The sequence below is a fragment of the Eumetopias jubatus genome, unplaced genomic scaffold (genome assembly GCF_037043125.1).
Source record: "Eumetopias jubatus isolate StellerSeaLion01/CBP00866 unplaced genomic scaffold, mEumJub1_p1.0 scaffold_3, whole genome shotgun sequence".
Lineage (NCBI taxonomy): Eukaryota > Metazoa > Chordata > Mammalia > Carnivora > Otariidae > Eumetopias > Eumetopias jubatus.
The window spans coordinates 184,372,683-184,387,967 of NW_028274809.1; the positions used below are offsets into that span (position 1 = coordinate 184,372,683).

Here is a 15,285-nt window from a genome sequence, read left to right on the forward strand (position 1 = left end):
CTTTCTCTAGAGTCTGACACCTAACTCTCTGAGATCCATTACCTGCATGAGGCCACCGTGCACATACACATTCATGAGTTTACACACACACTCCAGGCCTGGTGACACTTCACCCAGTTCCGTCTCAGTCATAAACAAAGCTCTAAAAGCCTCACCTGCATTTCAGACACTTCAAGTGTGTTCCTTCAGATTCCGTTAGCTTCAAGGAAATAATCTGTCTGCTGGCTTGGGGAATAAGTATCTAAAGAATTGTTCCCAATTCTATGTTAAATTGCTCCTTTGGATCCCCCACGCCAAACTCCAGGGGAAAGGTCTTGTTGTGGAAATTACCACTTGGTTATGTCAGAGAGAGATGGTTTTAGGCAGACATATCGTGTGTTTCTCTTCATTTCACCTTTTTATATGTAAGCCGACTATCCATCTTTGCTGACGTCTCGTCTGAGTTTCTGGTGTGGAACCCACACATTGGGGCAAAGTGGTAAGGGGACTGGGCTTCAGAGTTTCAGAGCAAGGTTTTCTGGGTTTGATCTCAAGCTCTGCCAATTACGAGTGGTGTGACTTGAACAAAGTTCTAAATGTCTCTAAGCTCAGTTTCTTCGTCTGTCAGCTATGGAGAGTAACCATAATTAGAAGCAAAGCCTGCGTGAAGATTAAGTAAAGGAAACCAAGGAGTGCACTCAGCCTAGCACCCAGCATGTTACAATAAAGAAAGGCTCAATAATAACAATAATGCTCAATAAATGCTTATTATAAACAATTAGTGATCATTACGATCATAAAATGTAGCGTACAATTAAAACACACGTAAAAACACAACAATAAAGACTTGTCAGAAGAACAGAAGGAATTCAGGCACATGATACCGACAGCATTTTGTTCACGGGATTATGCAGCTGAAAGAAACTTTATAGATCACCCAATTCTTAAGAAAGGTGAAGGTGAACTTCAGAGAGGGAAGCCCATCGAAATTAATTTTTTTTTCATTTTTAAGACTTTAAGAAGACAAAAGCAGCAATGGTTAAGAAAGCACTGTCTCCATGAAGAAGTTCAAAAAACATCACCTTTCAGCTATTTGGGTAGGAGACTGGACTCCAGAGCCAGTCTGCTGGATGTGAATGCTAGCTTAGCCTTTACTGCATGTGTGGCCTCCCCTATCTGTGCCTCGGTTTCTTCCTCAGGTGATGGCAGGGAAATGCCTCTCTCTCAGGACTCTGGCAAACCTGTTAGTGACTTAGGTCTGTACGGTACTTAAAATGGGGTACTCAGCAGAGTGTTACTGATTGCTGTTGGTATCTCGAAATTTGTAGACTGCTTAGATTGGAACTCTAGTCCTGGTGTGTGCTGCCTCAGTTTCCACATTTCTAAAATGGGGATAGCCTTTTTACCTACTTGTAGTAGGAGTGTCTTAATGATTAAATGAGCTAATGTACAACTCCCAAAATAGCACTGACAATTAGTCAATCACTCAATAATTGTTAACTATTATGATAATGCTTTCACCGGTTTATAAGTATTAGAGTATTTTTTCCTTTTTTAATTTGACTTATTATTTGTTTCTTTCATATTAACACTGACTTTCATTTTAAGCACAACCTTTACCAGCACAGATATTATGCTGAAATCTTTTGGCTTCAGAGGCAGCAGATTTGAAACATATTATTTTTGCCAACATCAAGCTATTAGCAAATGCTTGTTAGAGACACATTTATTAGATGATTAATTGCCCTGGAACTCATGTATCTAAAACCACATGATGATTACTCCTTTGAAAAGTGGAAATAAACATCAGGAGTTTCAGAATGTATATTTGTTATTTATCTTAGTTTCGTTGTCACAGTTAACAAGTATCTTCTAGGTTTTATTTTTGTTAACGTTAATTATTTCCTTGTTCATCTTCCCTCAGATATTCATGATAGAATACAAGAGGCTCTCTGGAATTAGGGAGGGTAGAATTCTTGCTAACCAACAGCCAAACTCTAAATATAGACAATGATTCTTCCAGTCCTAATAAATACTCACTCATGCTTAAGTGGGTTTCAAGACCTGCATTCCTTACTCACAGTCGGATTTCTTGAAAAAAATTATCTACTTCTAATCCCTCTGATTTAATTTTTAGCCCATTTTCATGATCTCCCATCTACTGAATTTGCTCTAGTTTATTTCCACGTGCCCCAACCAACTGGAACACTTTCAGTTTTTATCTTCTGCGACTTCTGAGCAGCATTCCACATAGTTGTTTTGGTGGTAGGCGGAAAAATGGCCCCCTAAAGATATCCACATACTAATCTCTGGAACACTTGAAGATGTTATGTTACATGGCAAATGGAATTAAGGTTATAGATGTGAACAAGGCTAAAAGTCTTGAGTGATTATCCTGGTTTATCTGGGTGGGCCCAACCTAATCACACAAGTCCGTAAAAACAGAAAACCTTTCCCAGTTGTGGTTAGGGAGAGAGAGAGAGAGGCAGTGTTGCTGGCTTGGAAGATGCTAGTTTCGTCCCTGTTTCTCAGATCATTCTCCTTTTCCATCTTCTCCTCCTGTAACTGGCCCTCAGGCCTGAGTTACTCTGAGCTTGGTCCTTAGCCTCCTCTTTCATGATACTCTCTCTCTATGCAGACAAATCCATCTCCATAGTTTCAATTCTCTCTCATCCTAGGTGTCTTTTAGAGTCTCAGAGTTACGTGTCCAACTACCTAGTAGATGTCTCCACCTGGCTACACCCCAAGTGCCTCCAACTCTACACCCCTTACTGAACACAGACTCCTTCACCAACATTTCTTCATAACAAGCAGCACCATGAGACCTTCATCCAAAGTACTGAGCAGGCTTGAGATTGTGGAATCTCCTTGATACCTACTTCTCCCTCAACTTCCATAACTAGACGTCATGTGTCCCTAAATATATTCCAAAATATCTTTTGAGCTCATTCAGCTCTCACCATCTCCACCTCCACCTGCACCACTATCTCGTCCCCTAACTGGTCATCCTGCAGCCACTCTTAGCCCTTCTGATCCATTAGCCACAGAGCATTAAGAGAGACTTTTCATAATCTCAGTCTTACCTGAGGTCCGTCTGTGGCAAATCTCATCCATAAGATCCTAAAGGATCTGGCTCTTCCCCTTTCAAGTGTCCTGGTATCCAACCATGGTGGCCTCTCCCAGCTTTTGGTATGCTCCTTCTACCTCAGGACTTTTTCCTCTGCTTAGAAATTTCTCCTCCCATCTTTGCTTGGTTAACCCATCTTTCAGCTTTCAGGCCTCCAGTCTACATGTCACTTTCTTAGGGGAGCCCCTCCAAGTCCCTCAGGCTGGGTTAGGCTTCTCTGCTATAATTTCTCCAAATACCCACACTTGACATTTCAGGCACTTGGGAAGTGTCTAATTCATGTTTGAGTGGTCAACTGTTCATTGGATGTCTTCCAAACTCAACTATTCCCCAGTGTAGCCTGCAATTCCTTATAGTCCCTAACACATAGTCTGTGATAGTTAAATTTATGAGTGAATTTGGCTAGATTATGGTGCCCAGTTGTTTGGTCAAGCACCATGTAAATGTTGCTATGAAGGTAATTTTTTCGATATGATTAACATTTAAATCAGTAGATTGTGAGTAAAGCAGATTACATAATGTGACTGGGCGTCATCTAATCAATTGAAGACCTTCAGAAAAAATACTGACATCTTCTGAAAAGAACCCTCCAAAGTACCTTTGGATTCAAGACTGCAACAACAGCTCATTCTGAAATTTCCAGCTTGCTGGCCTGCTCTGAAGATTTTGGTCTTGCTAGTCCTCACAATCACATGAGCCAATACTTGAAAATGAATTCTACTAGGGTGCTTGGGTGGCTCATTCGGTTGAGTATCTCACTCTTGGTTTTGGCTCAGTCATGATTTTGGAGTCCTGGGATTGAGAGCCCCACAGCAGGCTCTGTGCTCGGTGTGAAGTCTGCTGGAGATTCTCTCTCTCTCCCTCTCTCTCAAATAAATAAAATCTTTAAAAAATAAAAATAAATAAATAAATAAAGTGAATCTCATTGCTTCCTATATACACATCCTATTGGTTCTGTTTCTCTGAAGAACCTTGACTAATACATAGTAGATGCCGTCATCATTATTTTTTGGCTAACTGAAGGAATGTGTCTTTCCACCATTATTGAAATCTATGGCAAATCTATTTATGTGCTTGTTTATTTGTTTGCTTATAAAGTAACTACAGAAAAAATCCTTCAACAATTGGATCCTGTTGTTTTTATGCAATTTTTAAGTGTGATATCTAAAAACTGGCATGGAATTACCATTTTTTGAAGTCTTGGCTTTAGTAGTTTCCATGTCTCAAAATGAATACTGGAATCCCTTGGAGAAAATTATTTTTCAAAAGACATTAATTATCTGCCTGGCATATGGTTTTCTGTTTTTGGGTTTGTTTTTTTGTTTTTGTTTTGTTTTTTAGAGAGAGTGGGAAGGTGGAGAGGGGTAGATAGAGAGAGAATCTTAAGCAGGCTCCCAGCTGAGTGTAGAGCCTGACTCAGGGCTTGATCTCATGACCCTGAGATCATGACCTGAGCCAAAATGAAGAGTTGGACGCTTAACCGACGGAGCCACTCAGGTGAGTGACCTGAGGCGAGCCAGGCCCTAAGGTATCAAAGGACACATTCACTATCCTCCCAGATGCAAAGGCTCTGTGTGTGTGTGTGTGTGTGTGTGTGTGTGTGTGTGTGTGTGTGTGTGAGATTCACTCTTATTTTTTTAATTATTTTTTAATTCTTAAAATATCGTATTTACAAATAACATTACGTAGGGGTTTGAGATCTAAGAAAATATGTTCTCAACTTGTTGCTAATATTGTTTATAACAGCCCCAAACAACACCTCAGTACTTAAGAGTTGTATGAATTTAAGTTAATCATTACTCCTGATAGTAAAGAGCACTGATTGAGCTTTATATCAGAACACAAGGATTATCATCTCAGTTCAATGATTAACCAACTTAATTACCTTGGGCAATTCACTTTGACCATCTGAGCCTCAGTTTCCTTATCTGTAAGATGAGAAACTTCTTAGCTATTATTAAAAAACAATTCCCACAACGACCCCATCATACTTTCATATTTTTAAAAGAAAGGTGATAATTAGAGCAAACCATGTGCCCACTGTGTTCTGTTCTCATCTCTCCACAGGACTCACCAATGCCAAATGCAATAGCTCAAGACATTGTGTTAAATTGCTCTCTTCATTACTCACAATGTCATCTCACTCTACCAGTATCAAACTGCTGTCACTGCTGCAACACATTTAGTGCTGGCCTTTTGTAATGACTGTCACTTATGAACATAACTATGGTTATCATTACTTAACCACTTTTCAGAGATTGTTCTTCCCATATTCTTGGTAGGGTCACTTAATTTCATTTGTCCATCCATTCATTCAAAATGATTAAATTTGAAAGGCCCAGTCTATGCCACACAACACGCTAGGAATGGAGACGACTAAGAAGGTATTTCCAGATCAAAGGCTTTACTACCTAGAAAAGTAATCACCACAGTAGAGCATGATGAATGCTTTGAGAGCCAGGTATCGGCTCTTAGCGCTACAGGAGCACCAAGCAGAAACATCATGAGTGTAGGTGGTCGATGGTGAGCACTAGGAAGACCTCCCAATGGGGTCGTTGCTTGGGGCGACCACTAAAGGATCGACAGACACGAGATCTAGGGCAGACACACCCCCTGACATCCTGGAAAGTGTAAATGCCAGAGCCTGTGTGTGCATAGGAGACAGAGAACAAGAAATCACAGGGGGAGGAAGAGAACGTTTTTACCCTTTTATTGGTAGGGTGTAGCTGCTCACAGCTTTCTCTCAGGGGCTTATAAACAAGCACGTGTTACCATACCAAACAATTTGTAAACTACATTCTCAGAAATTGGCATATTGGGGAAAAGGACAAAAATCTGTGCTTCCCCCAACTGACATAGTATGTCTGATATACTTCGAGCTGACTACAATCTGTCCCTCATTTGTGAGAATGGCCAAAAAGGTCAAACACACTAATTTACAAAAGAGATCATTACTTATTTGCAAGATTTTCACAAAATATACCTATCATGGGAATTTATAGATAGATATAGATACAGGTTTTTGTTTATATTTTTCTTTTTTCCCTTGAAGAACTGAACATAAACAGAAAAACACTGCGGTCTTGTAGCCAAATCTGGTCCATTTGTTGTAAAAAAAAATATTCACAGAGGCTCAGCTACACCAAAGGTATTTCTGAAGTTTGCACTCCACGAGGAAATTGTTAGTGGTGCAAAGAAGGAGGTAGGCAGCACAGCAAATCCATAGGCAACAGATAACACCGTACGCCTAAGATCAGTTTGTTATTTATTGCCATCAATAGGTTTCTCTTCTATTTATACTGTATGTTCTAGGGAGAAGTCATAAATAGAACACACTTTAGTTAAACCCATGGAGTGAATCTCACACACACACACACACACACACACACACACACACACACACACACACACACAGAGCCTTTGCATCTGGGAGGATAGTGAATGTGCCCTTTGATACCTTAGGGCCTGGCTCGCCTCATTCCTAGTGGCAGCCAGAAAAATAAGGCTCACTTTCTTGCATTTAGATGTGGTCCCTTCCCTGTGCTGACAACGAACCTGCTCTGGCTGCTACCCGCCTTTTGGGTTCATTCCAGAGAATCATCTGGCTTTGTTTTCATTCCTATTTGGCCTCCGCTTTCAGGATTAATTAAAAGCTCTTATGAACTGGCCTGGCTACTGCTAATGCTGGATGCTTTGGAACACTCACCACACCCTGGAATTTGCAGAGAAGAGACTACTTATTGATTTTTGAGAACTTTTAATTGCTCTCCGGGACTTTTAGAGGGACCACAAACAAGACAAATAGTCTGCGGCAGGAAGTAATATTGACATCACACCACTTTTTATAAACAAGGAAATCTGGTACATTTTCTAAAAATTTAGGGAATAAATTTCCCCTTATTGTTAAGCTGAGAGTATCATAATATGATTTTCCATGCCTTAATCCATTCCTGAATGGCTAGATGGACAAAGCCATACCATAAAGAACCGAATTCATCATGCAACAAAATGGTAAAATTAAAGATTTTTTCAAATAATGTATGTAATTTAAATGACAAAACATGATTTTCTTTTGAAAGCAAGTATTTCAAATTGTCATCGTACCTTGTTGTATCTGAATAGTTCTTTTAATTATGTATCTTCTCCGACTTTACTCCCTTAATTATATTGGTCACTACTTCACCAATATGGATAAGGGACCAGATATGCCTAGAAACTGGCATCTGAGCAAGGATTAGGCAAGGAGAGGTATATGAATGTATTCAAAGAGTATCAGAAAAGTAAAGTATCAGGACACAGAGCTTGCACTGATTAGCTCCAAACTGGAAATGTGACAACTGTTTTGAGGTCATAAGACAAAGTCTACCACCCTTGACATTGTGAATCTAGGCCAAGGTCTCCTCAAGCAGTAACTCTTTTCCCTTTCCTTGAGAAACTACAAGATCCAGGATGAGAAGTTATCTGGAAGGAGTCAGTTGGCATGGTGGAAAATGGCCACCAGAATCTGGGGCCAAGATTACAGATTTTCAGTTGGTGATTTTGCCAATTAATTAATGTGTGGCAAGGAGTTCTTTCCTCTTCTCTTTCATGAGGACCATCATGTCCAATCTATGAGATCACATTATGAATTAGCAATTAGGAATACAAACTGCCTTATACATAAGAGGAGCTCCAAATATATTCATGTTTACTGGCTGTGGTGTGGCTGAGTTGTATGGTTGGGGTTCATTCCTTTTGGGTCAAATGATGTCAGGGCTCACTGGTGCTAAGAACATGTAGCTACCTTAAAAGTGAAGATCAGGGAAGGATGTGGAACGTGCCAGAGCCCCAATCCCCAGGTGCCCTCAACCACACAGTACACCTGCCCAGTTCAGTTGCTAGACCTAAAAAAGGTAGAAGTCACTGAATCAGTAAAATTGAGATGACTGCCCTGTGATCCCAGGACACACACCGACAACCTGCTTCTCTGGAAGAATGATGAGAGGCTCTGATAACCTCTGGTGCTTTATAGACATTTCTAAGGAACCAGCCTTCAGGGAACAGGGAAGTCAAGCTCCCCGCAGTGGGGGTGTAGCAGCTGAAAGCTTAGCACTTCTTTGAAGACTCCAGCTTTTATCTTTGAAGAAGCCATGCAAAATTTGTGTTCTACTCTACAACACATCTTTGGGAGTTTTAATGTAAAACTAACACTGATTTCTAACCCAACCGATTCTGAGAATCTTAGCCCTGCTATAAATATGAATCTAAGGGTGCGGCTTGGAGTTTGTATTTTTACAAAGCTTGCCGGGTGATTTTCTCTATCAGAGAGATCTCGTCCTGGAAATGAATTCCCCAAATGTACTGCTCGTGCTGTTATGGTCACTGCATGGTGACTACGGTTTCTATCGGAGGGAAAGCAGGCTGGTCTGGTTGAACCTGAGGCGAGGTATGATTTCTACACAGGCAACTACAGTGAATGCTATTTGCGAGGGACTGAATTGTCAGGGCTCCTCATTTCCCGTTCATATAATATGATCAAGAGTCCCAGGACCTCACGGCAGAATTCAGTCCTAATACAAGCCACCTTAACCATGTACTCATCCACCCCGTGCAGAGCCTGTCTCCTAAGCATGTGCTCCTTGTAACCAAAGGGAAACTAAATATTGTACTCACATATTTTGGACACACATGTGTTGAAGATCATCTCACATACCGACCAAGGTACAGTCGAATATTGAAAGGCATAGAAATCGTGTCAGGGAGAACTGGGTTTCAACCCTGCTTCTGCCACTTACACACTGTTTCATCTTGGATAGCTTACTTAACCTCACTAAGCCTCAATCTCCTGGCTGTAATGTAGAGTTTAACAATAGATTATGACGTTAACAGGTTGTTGTGGGTATTAAATGAGAAAAAAAAAAACCCAGATATCAATTGTACAGTAAAAGTTATTTACCGCTAATAGTAAGTAAGAGTTTTATAACCTATGTTATTACATTCTCTTCTTTTTGGGAAGGTCAAAAGAGGTGCTATATTGTAATTGATCGAAAGAAATTACCCAATTTCTTTTAGACCCTTTTTCAAAGTGTAGGGTTTTCCTTTTTTTTTATGCTAAAGATGCAGAAATGTTTTTTCTATTCTGGTGAAAATCATTTTGGTATTAATTTTCATATGGGAATTCAGTTTATTCTGAAATATTTTCTTATATTTAATTTTTTAAAAAAATTTGTAACATATGAAAGGTTGGTTTAACTGGTGGCTCAGGTGGGCCATATCCTTGAGATGGATATGCACAACAGTTTTAAAAGAGATATATAGAGTGATACAAATATATTGCATGCCACTATTTTATAGATTTGGATGGGGCAGAATCCCCTGGAACATAACGTCTACACCGGGATGGAAAGAAACTGGATGTCATATGGACTTTCATTTTCTCTATGCCATATAAAGAGCTTATGCATATGGACGTGGATCTAATGTGCATATAGGTTTACAAATGTGGGCTTATAATATGGTAGAAGTTGCTCAAATGACAGATCAAGCATGGGCTGGGAAGTCAGACCTGAGTTCAAATCCTGGTGCTCTCACTTACCAGATGAACATATTATTTAATTTCTTTGGGACTGTGTCTTCATCTGCAAAATGGGGGAAATAACTGCTTTCAGGTTGCTCTAAAAATTAGTTATAGAAGCAAAATATATGAAGTATAATAGGTGCTCCACAAATGTTGCTATTAATTTAGTTAGAAATCTATATGCACCCATCAGAGTATTTTCATTTCTTATTTAAATATTTTAAAGAGGAGCTTTCCAATATGCATTTAACCAAATTTGTTCTTCTATCTCCCACCCAGCAGACATCTCTGCAGGAATCCAGTAAGTTAAATGTAGCAGTCTGTCTTCATCCTTCAAAAGAAGTTTAAATATAAATCAAGAAGAATTCAAAGACCTTTGCATGAATTTGAGGCAGTTATGATTCTACATATTCTACAAAATTCCCTCCTGACAAAGTCCATAGAAATTAGAAATTAATATTTTAAGTTCCACTGCATTTCTATTTTTAATTCTTCTGACCTTCCCATTAAAAAAAAAAAAACTTCATTATTTTTTGAACAGGATGTATAAGCCAATAATTCATTTATTTTCCAAGGACCCTAAAGGATAAACTTAAATATTATTTAGGACCAGCAAGAGAAAGCTATAACCCAAATCCAACTCTATGTTGTCTCTAGGCTAAGTGTTAGTGATATTTTATAAAACACCACCGAGTCCTACAAGCTGCCCCGGGTGGGGTGACCATCCGGGAACTCCCCTGAGATGGAAAAGAAAGCTGTTAGTAATTACTCTGCCACAGAAAGGACCTACGAGGATTGTCCCGAGCATCTGTGACGTGTGGCCCCCCCACCTCCACGTCTCAAACCTAATGGCTCAGCCATTATAAGCATTTACTTGAACTCCTGATGGAACCCTGTTCTCCTTAGAGAAAACTTGTATATACTTAATATTTACATTTGCTTACTTTAGAGTTTTTCTAATTATCTCACTCTTGGGAAGATTTCATTATTTGATACTAAGCTAGGACTAAATTTCGTTCCTTTCTCGGGAATGGTAATAAGGTGGCAGATAAGCCTTCAACTCTTCTATTTCACCTACCAGTCATTTTCACACGTTCATCTTGTAGCTTCCGGTAGATTTGGCATTTTGCAACACCTGTTTCTGCCAGAGGCCACTGCTCTTCTAAATTTCTTTAGGATATGAACTGCTTTGCTTAGTCAAATAGCATTCCTCGTCCCATAATTGCCTTGGGTCTCCATTCATTATCAGAGAAGAATCTAAAGCTTTACGAGTAATGCTACGGAGGACAAAGGGAAGACCCCCTTTTCTCTGCTTTAAAAGAAATCAGCTCTATCTAAAAGCAAAACTGTGTGTTTTGAGTTGCTTCCTTATTTATCCTGTTTGCCTCACAGATTATACACAATCAATTCCAGAGATCAGCCTTGAAACGTGGGATATACAGGTTCCTGAGCAGACACAGCTCTGCCTGCAAGCTCTCCCATTATCAGGCTATAGTGCATGAAAATCAATTAAGCAGAAATCGGACGATTGTAAAGGATAACAATTAAGAGAAACGAGGTCATGACAGCGACTGGCAACACCAATCACTGGAAACACAGCCATCATACTGTAGCTTAATCTCCGACTCAGAGATATTTATGAGAAACTCCTAGTTCAGAAGCAACCAAAGGAAACAAAAAGGTTGGAGTTTTTTTTTTTTAATTGGGATTTTTACGCATTTTATTTTGACTTCAGGCGGTTTTTAAGTCTCTAAAAATACATTAAAGTCTGGCTGGAACTAATGGTAAAACGGCATCAACAATTTTTCTGCTTCTGGGTAAGATGTTAAAATTCAGTTAATGCTGAACTGAAAATTAAAAGAAAAATGGTATAAAGCATTGGTCTTTGAAATGAATCATCAAACTTATGAAAATTGTTATTATGAGCAACAGTATTGCTCTGCAGCTATCTACCTATTTTCTTCTCAAAGAGTAATTGTCACAGAAAAGGAAGGCAAAATACATGTGCATGTTCATAAAGCTAATGGGCAGATTTTATAAATATGGGAAAGAGAAAATGCAGACATTCCCCCATAACTGCTATGTCTAGAGTAACTGAAAATTCTGCCAAAACGTATGTAATTCTTCATAGAGAACTCCATTTTTAGGATAAAGTAATGAGCTGGAGCTAATATTCAGAATACAAAAGGCTTTTAGTATTTTTTTCAAAGCCATTCATGTCCTAGTACTGGGTACGGTGAGGAGATGGCAAAGAGCAGTTTCTGAAGTGATGCAAGGGCCCTGAGGTCAGAGGCACTCCTCTACCTCTTCTCCGTTTGCATTGTACTTTATGTGTCAAAGTTAAGTTTGCCAGCAGGATGCCTGATCATCTAGCTAGTTTTACAATTCTAACAAGCTTTACAATTCTCACACATCCCGACTTGATTTTTAATAAAATGGAAACTTTAAATCAGCTTCCTGTGCTCGCAGCTATTAGAACACAGCAGCTTTCTTATGTGGAAGCTTCCTCTGTTCTTTGCCTCTCTTCTATTGTTTCCCACCCACACCATATCTTTTTACCACCTCCATATTCATTCATGGAACAATCTAGACAGATTTTACAGCCTACATACACTTAAAAAAACAAAAACAAAAACTACCTACAGGTTTTCTTCCACACGTGTCTCTTCCCGCACCCACACAGGCTACCCCCTTACTCACCTCTTCTCTTCCTCCAACGTCCCTACCCTGAGTGTGTGCTACCTCACTTCTTTCCACTCATAGCAGTGCTTTCTTATTTTTTAACCCTTTCTCCTTTGTCCCATTTAACAGCTTGCTTTTCTCCCTTTGTTGTTTTTTTTTAATTTCCTCTTCTGTATCAATTTGTCACAATGTTATTATTCTCTGTCTAAATATAATGTATTGTTCACCATGCCTTCAACAGATAGTTACTAAGTACTTACTCTATGCTAGAATACTAGGTACTGGCCCTAAAAGGAGTCTTCTCCACGCTTGTCCTTTGTGTCCTCAAGGACTTCACAGTGTAATGAGAAAAATGGGGGCGGCGGCGAGGGGGGGGGGGATTAGCTAGGAGTGCCAGAGGGCTAGGTCTGGCAAACTGGGCTATATTAAATTCAACTCTTCCCATTACAAACAGCTAGATCTACTGGATAAATGGTAACATTTAAAAATGCATATCTGGGCTTACAAGAAAGAAAAAATATGTCCCAAAAGATCAAAAGGTAAGAGGGAACTAAAAATAGAGGGAAGTCCATGAATTGACAAAATCGTGGTATGGATGGGGGCTAAGTGTCCAGTGGCTAAGAGCTTGGGTGTTAATACCCACAAGAGGCAGAAAACAGGGTCCAGAGTATACATAAGGCAGGAAGCTAGAAAGTGACCCCATACATACAGCCATGTTATCATCTAGACAAAGTCCAGAGTGTAATATGGGTGAAGAGATAGTCCAATAGATCAATTAAGCACAACAGAGACCGTAGGTACAAACCCAAATACAGACTGGGAATTGGTAAATGAGAAAAGTAGCATTAAATTCACTGAGCCCAGCACACAATAAATCGTGCTGGACCAGCTGTCTAACCATATGAAGAAACTTAGCTTTCCACTTTACACCAGAGCATTTCTAAACTGTTTTCATAAGATATACCTGACATACAATAAATTGCACATATTAAATTGTACAGCTTGAGGCAGACGCTTAATCGACTGAGCCACCCAGGTGCCCCAACCCCAAAGGTTTCCTAATGCCCCTTGGTAACTCCTTATTCTTATCCCTAACCTTACTCCCAGGCAGTCACTGATTTCCTTTTTGTTGTCACAGATAAGCTTGCATTTTCTAGAATTTTGTATGCATGGAATCACAGAATATGTAATCTTTTTCATCTGGCTTCATTTTGCTCAGCATAATTATTTTGAGATTCATCCAAGATGCTGTATTTATCAATTTCTCATACTTTTTTTTTAATTGCTAAACAGTATTCATCATATGGATATATCACAATTAGTTTATTCATTTACGTGTTGGTGGAGATTTGGGTTGTTAGCAGTCTGGGCTATTACAAATACAATCACTATGTATAAGTCTATTTTACAGACATATGTTTTCATTTCCCCTGGTTAGATATCTGGAACGGAATGAACGGGATATATGGTAGGTGTCTGTTTAACTTTCTAAGAAACTGCCTAACTGTTTTTCCAAGTAGTTACACCATTTCTCATTTCCATCTTATTTAAATAAGAAATGAAAATACTCAGATGGTATTATGGTAGCACACCCCTCATTCTGTCACACTGAGGAAAATCTCCAAATGCACACTTTGAATTTGCTTAGTCTACTTTCCCACGGGGTAAACGTTTTTCAGTCTGGCTTGTCTTGAATACTTGTCTTTAAAAATCAGACAAGAAAACTTTGAGGAAACAGAGAATATAGAACAAAGTACATAAAGACTTTTTTTGCTCAACTTAGACATAGAGTTTACTCATAAGAATTGCAGAAACTTTCTTGTTTATCACCTAGATTAAAACGCAGTTAGTAGATAAACTTACCCTGGTTTCGTGTCATTTACCACACAGTGATAGGTAAATGTTCCAAACATCTGAACTCCTAAAATTCCATAAAGAAGCAGAAAGAAAAGTAGGAAAATTGAAACGCTCCATATTTGTTCTCCCGATCGCCTAGAGGGGAAAAAAGGTAGGCAAAACTTACAAAAATGTCATCAGCTTTTCTCCTTAACTTACATAAAAGCAGTACTTACTTTAAAATGTTTGTAATTCTGGTCCTTGGTAGCTCAAATCGGAAATAAATCCGGAATGCCCGAATCATAATTAGTGGCCGTGGGATCCGTAACATGCCCCAAGGTGACATCTGGTCAACTATATCAGCAATTTCAAATACCTGTGAATTAAGAGGTAAGAAGAAACAAGCTCAGAGCCTCCCTCAGCTTTGCCTGTAGTTATGACAAACACAGATAGCATCAAGAGCTCACCCTGTACTCTGAACTTCGCCCTGCATTATTTTCCACTGAAATGGTCTATTTTGAAGCTATAGTTATCTTCAGAGAAATGAATACATAAACTAATATAAATCCAATGCTCTTACTCATTTCCCATATAATTCATCAAAGCCCAGTTTTTATTACAAAGACAAGTGCCAACTTAGAATACAGAATAAGTATGCTGAGCTTTCCTTACGAATACTGTCCTTCGGTGGAACTTTTTTAAATAGCTAGAACATAAAGTAATGGAGAAAGGGTTAAGATTATTATGAAAAAATAAAAAAGGAATTGTACCATTTACTAACAGAGGCAAAATGATAATTAGAAAACGTCTGTCAGTCATATAATAGCTATTAAATGGAAAAGAACGCATGAATATGCAGGATGAAATCAGATCGTTGGAGAGGTGAGCTTTGTAAAAATAAGGAGAGCTCATCAATTAGCATTAAGATGACTTTGCAGGATGGACTGTGAATTTATTCTAGTCTAAATTTTTTAATAAGACTATACTAACTTGAGTTGAATTAAATGCAAAACTGAAGCCTAAATGAATGCATGGAAATGAATTCTATTATCCAGTAAAATCCCACCTTTAGCCTTTTAAGCATATGTTCCCCATTTCTCATAGT

General features: G+C 39.0%; 1 protein-coding gene across 3 annotated transcripts in view; it reads right to left on the reverse strand.

Moving 5' to 3' along the window:
* Nucleotides 1-15,285, reverse strand: part of NALCN (sodium leak channel, non-selective) — a 290,181-nt gene that overhangs the window by 252,287 nt on the left and 22,609 nt on the right. For all 3 annotated transcript variants that reach the window (XM_028112068.2, XM_028112069.1, XM_028112067.1), the window contains exons 4-5: nt 14,417-14,556; nt 14,208-14,336 (exon numbers count right to left, since the gene is read on the reverse strand). In XM_028112068.2, the coding sequence (XP_027967869.1) occupies nt 14,208-14,336; nt 14,417-14,556 (269 nt within the window). The remainder of the gene's footprint in view (nt 1-14,207; nt 14,337-14,416; nt 14,557-15,285) is intronic.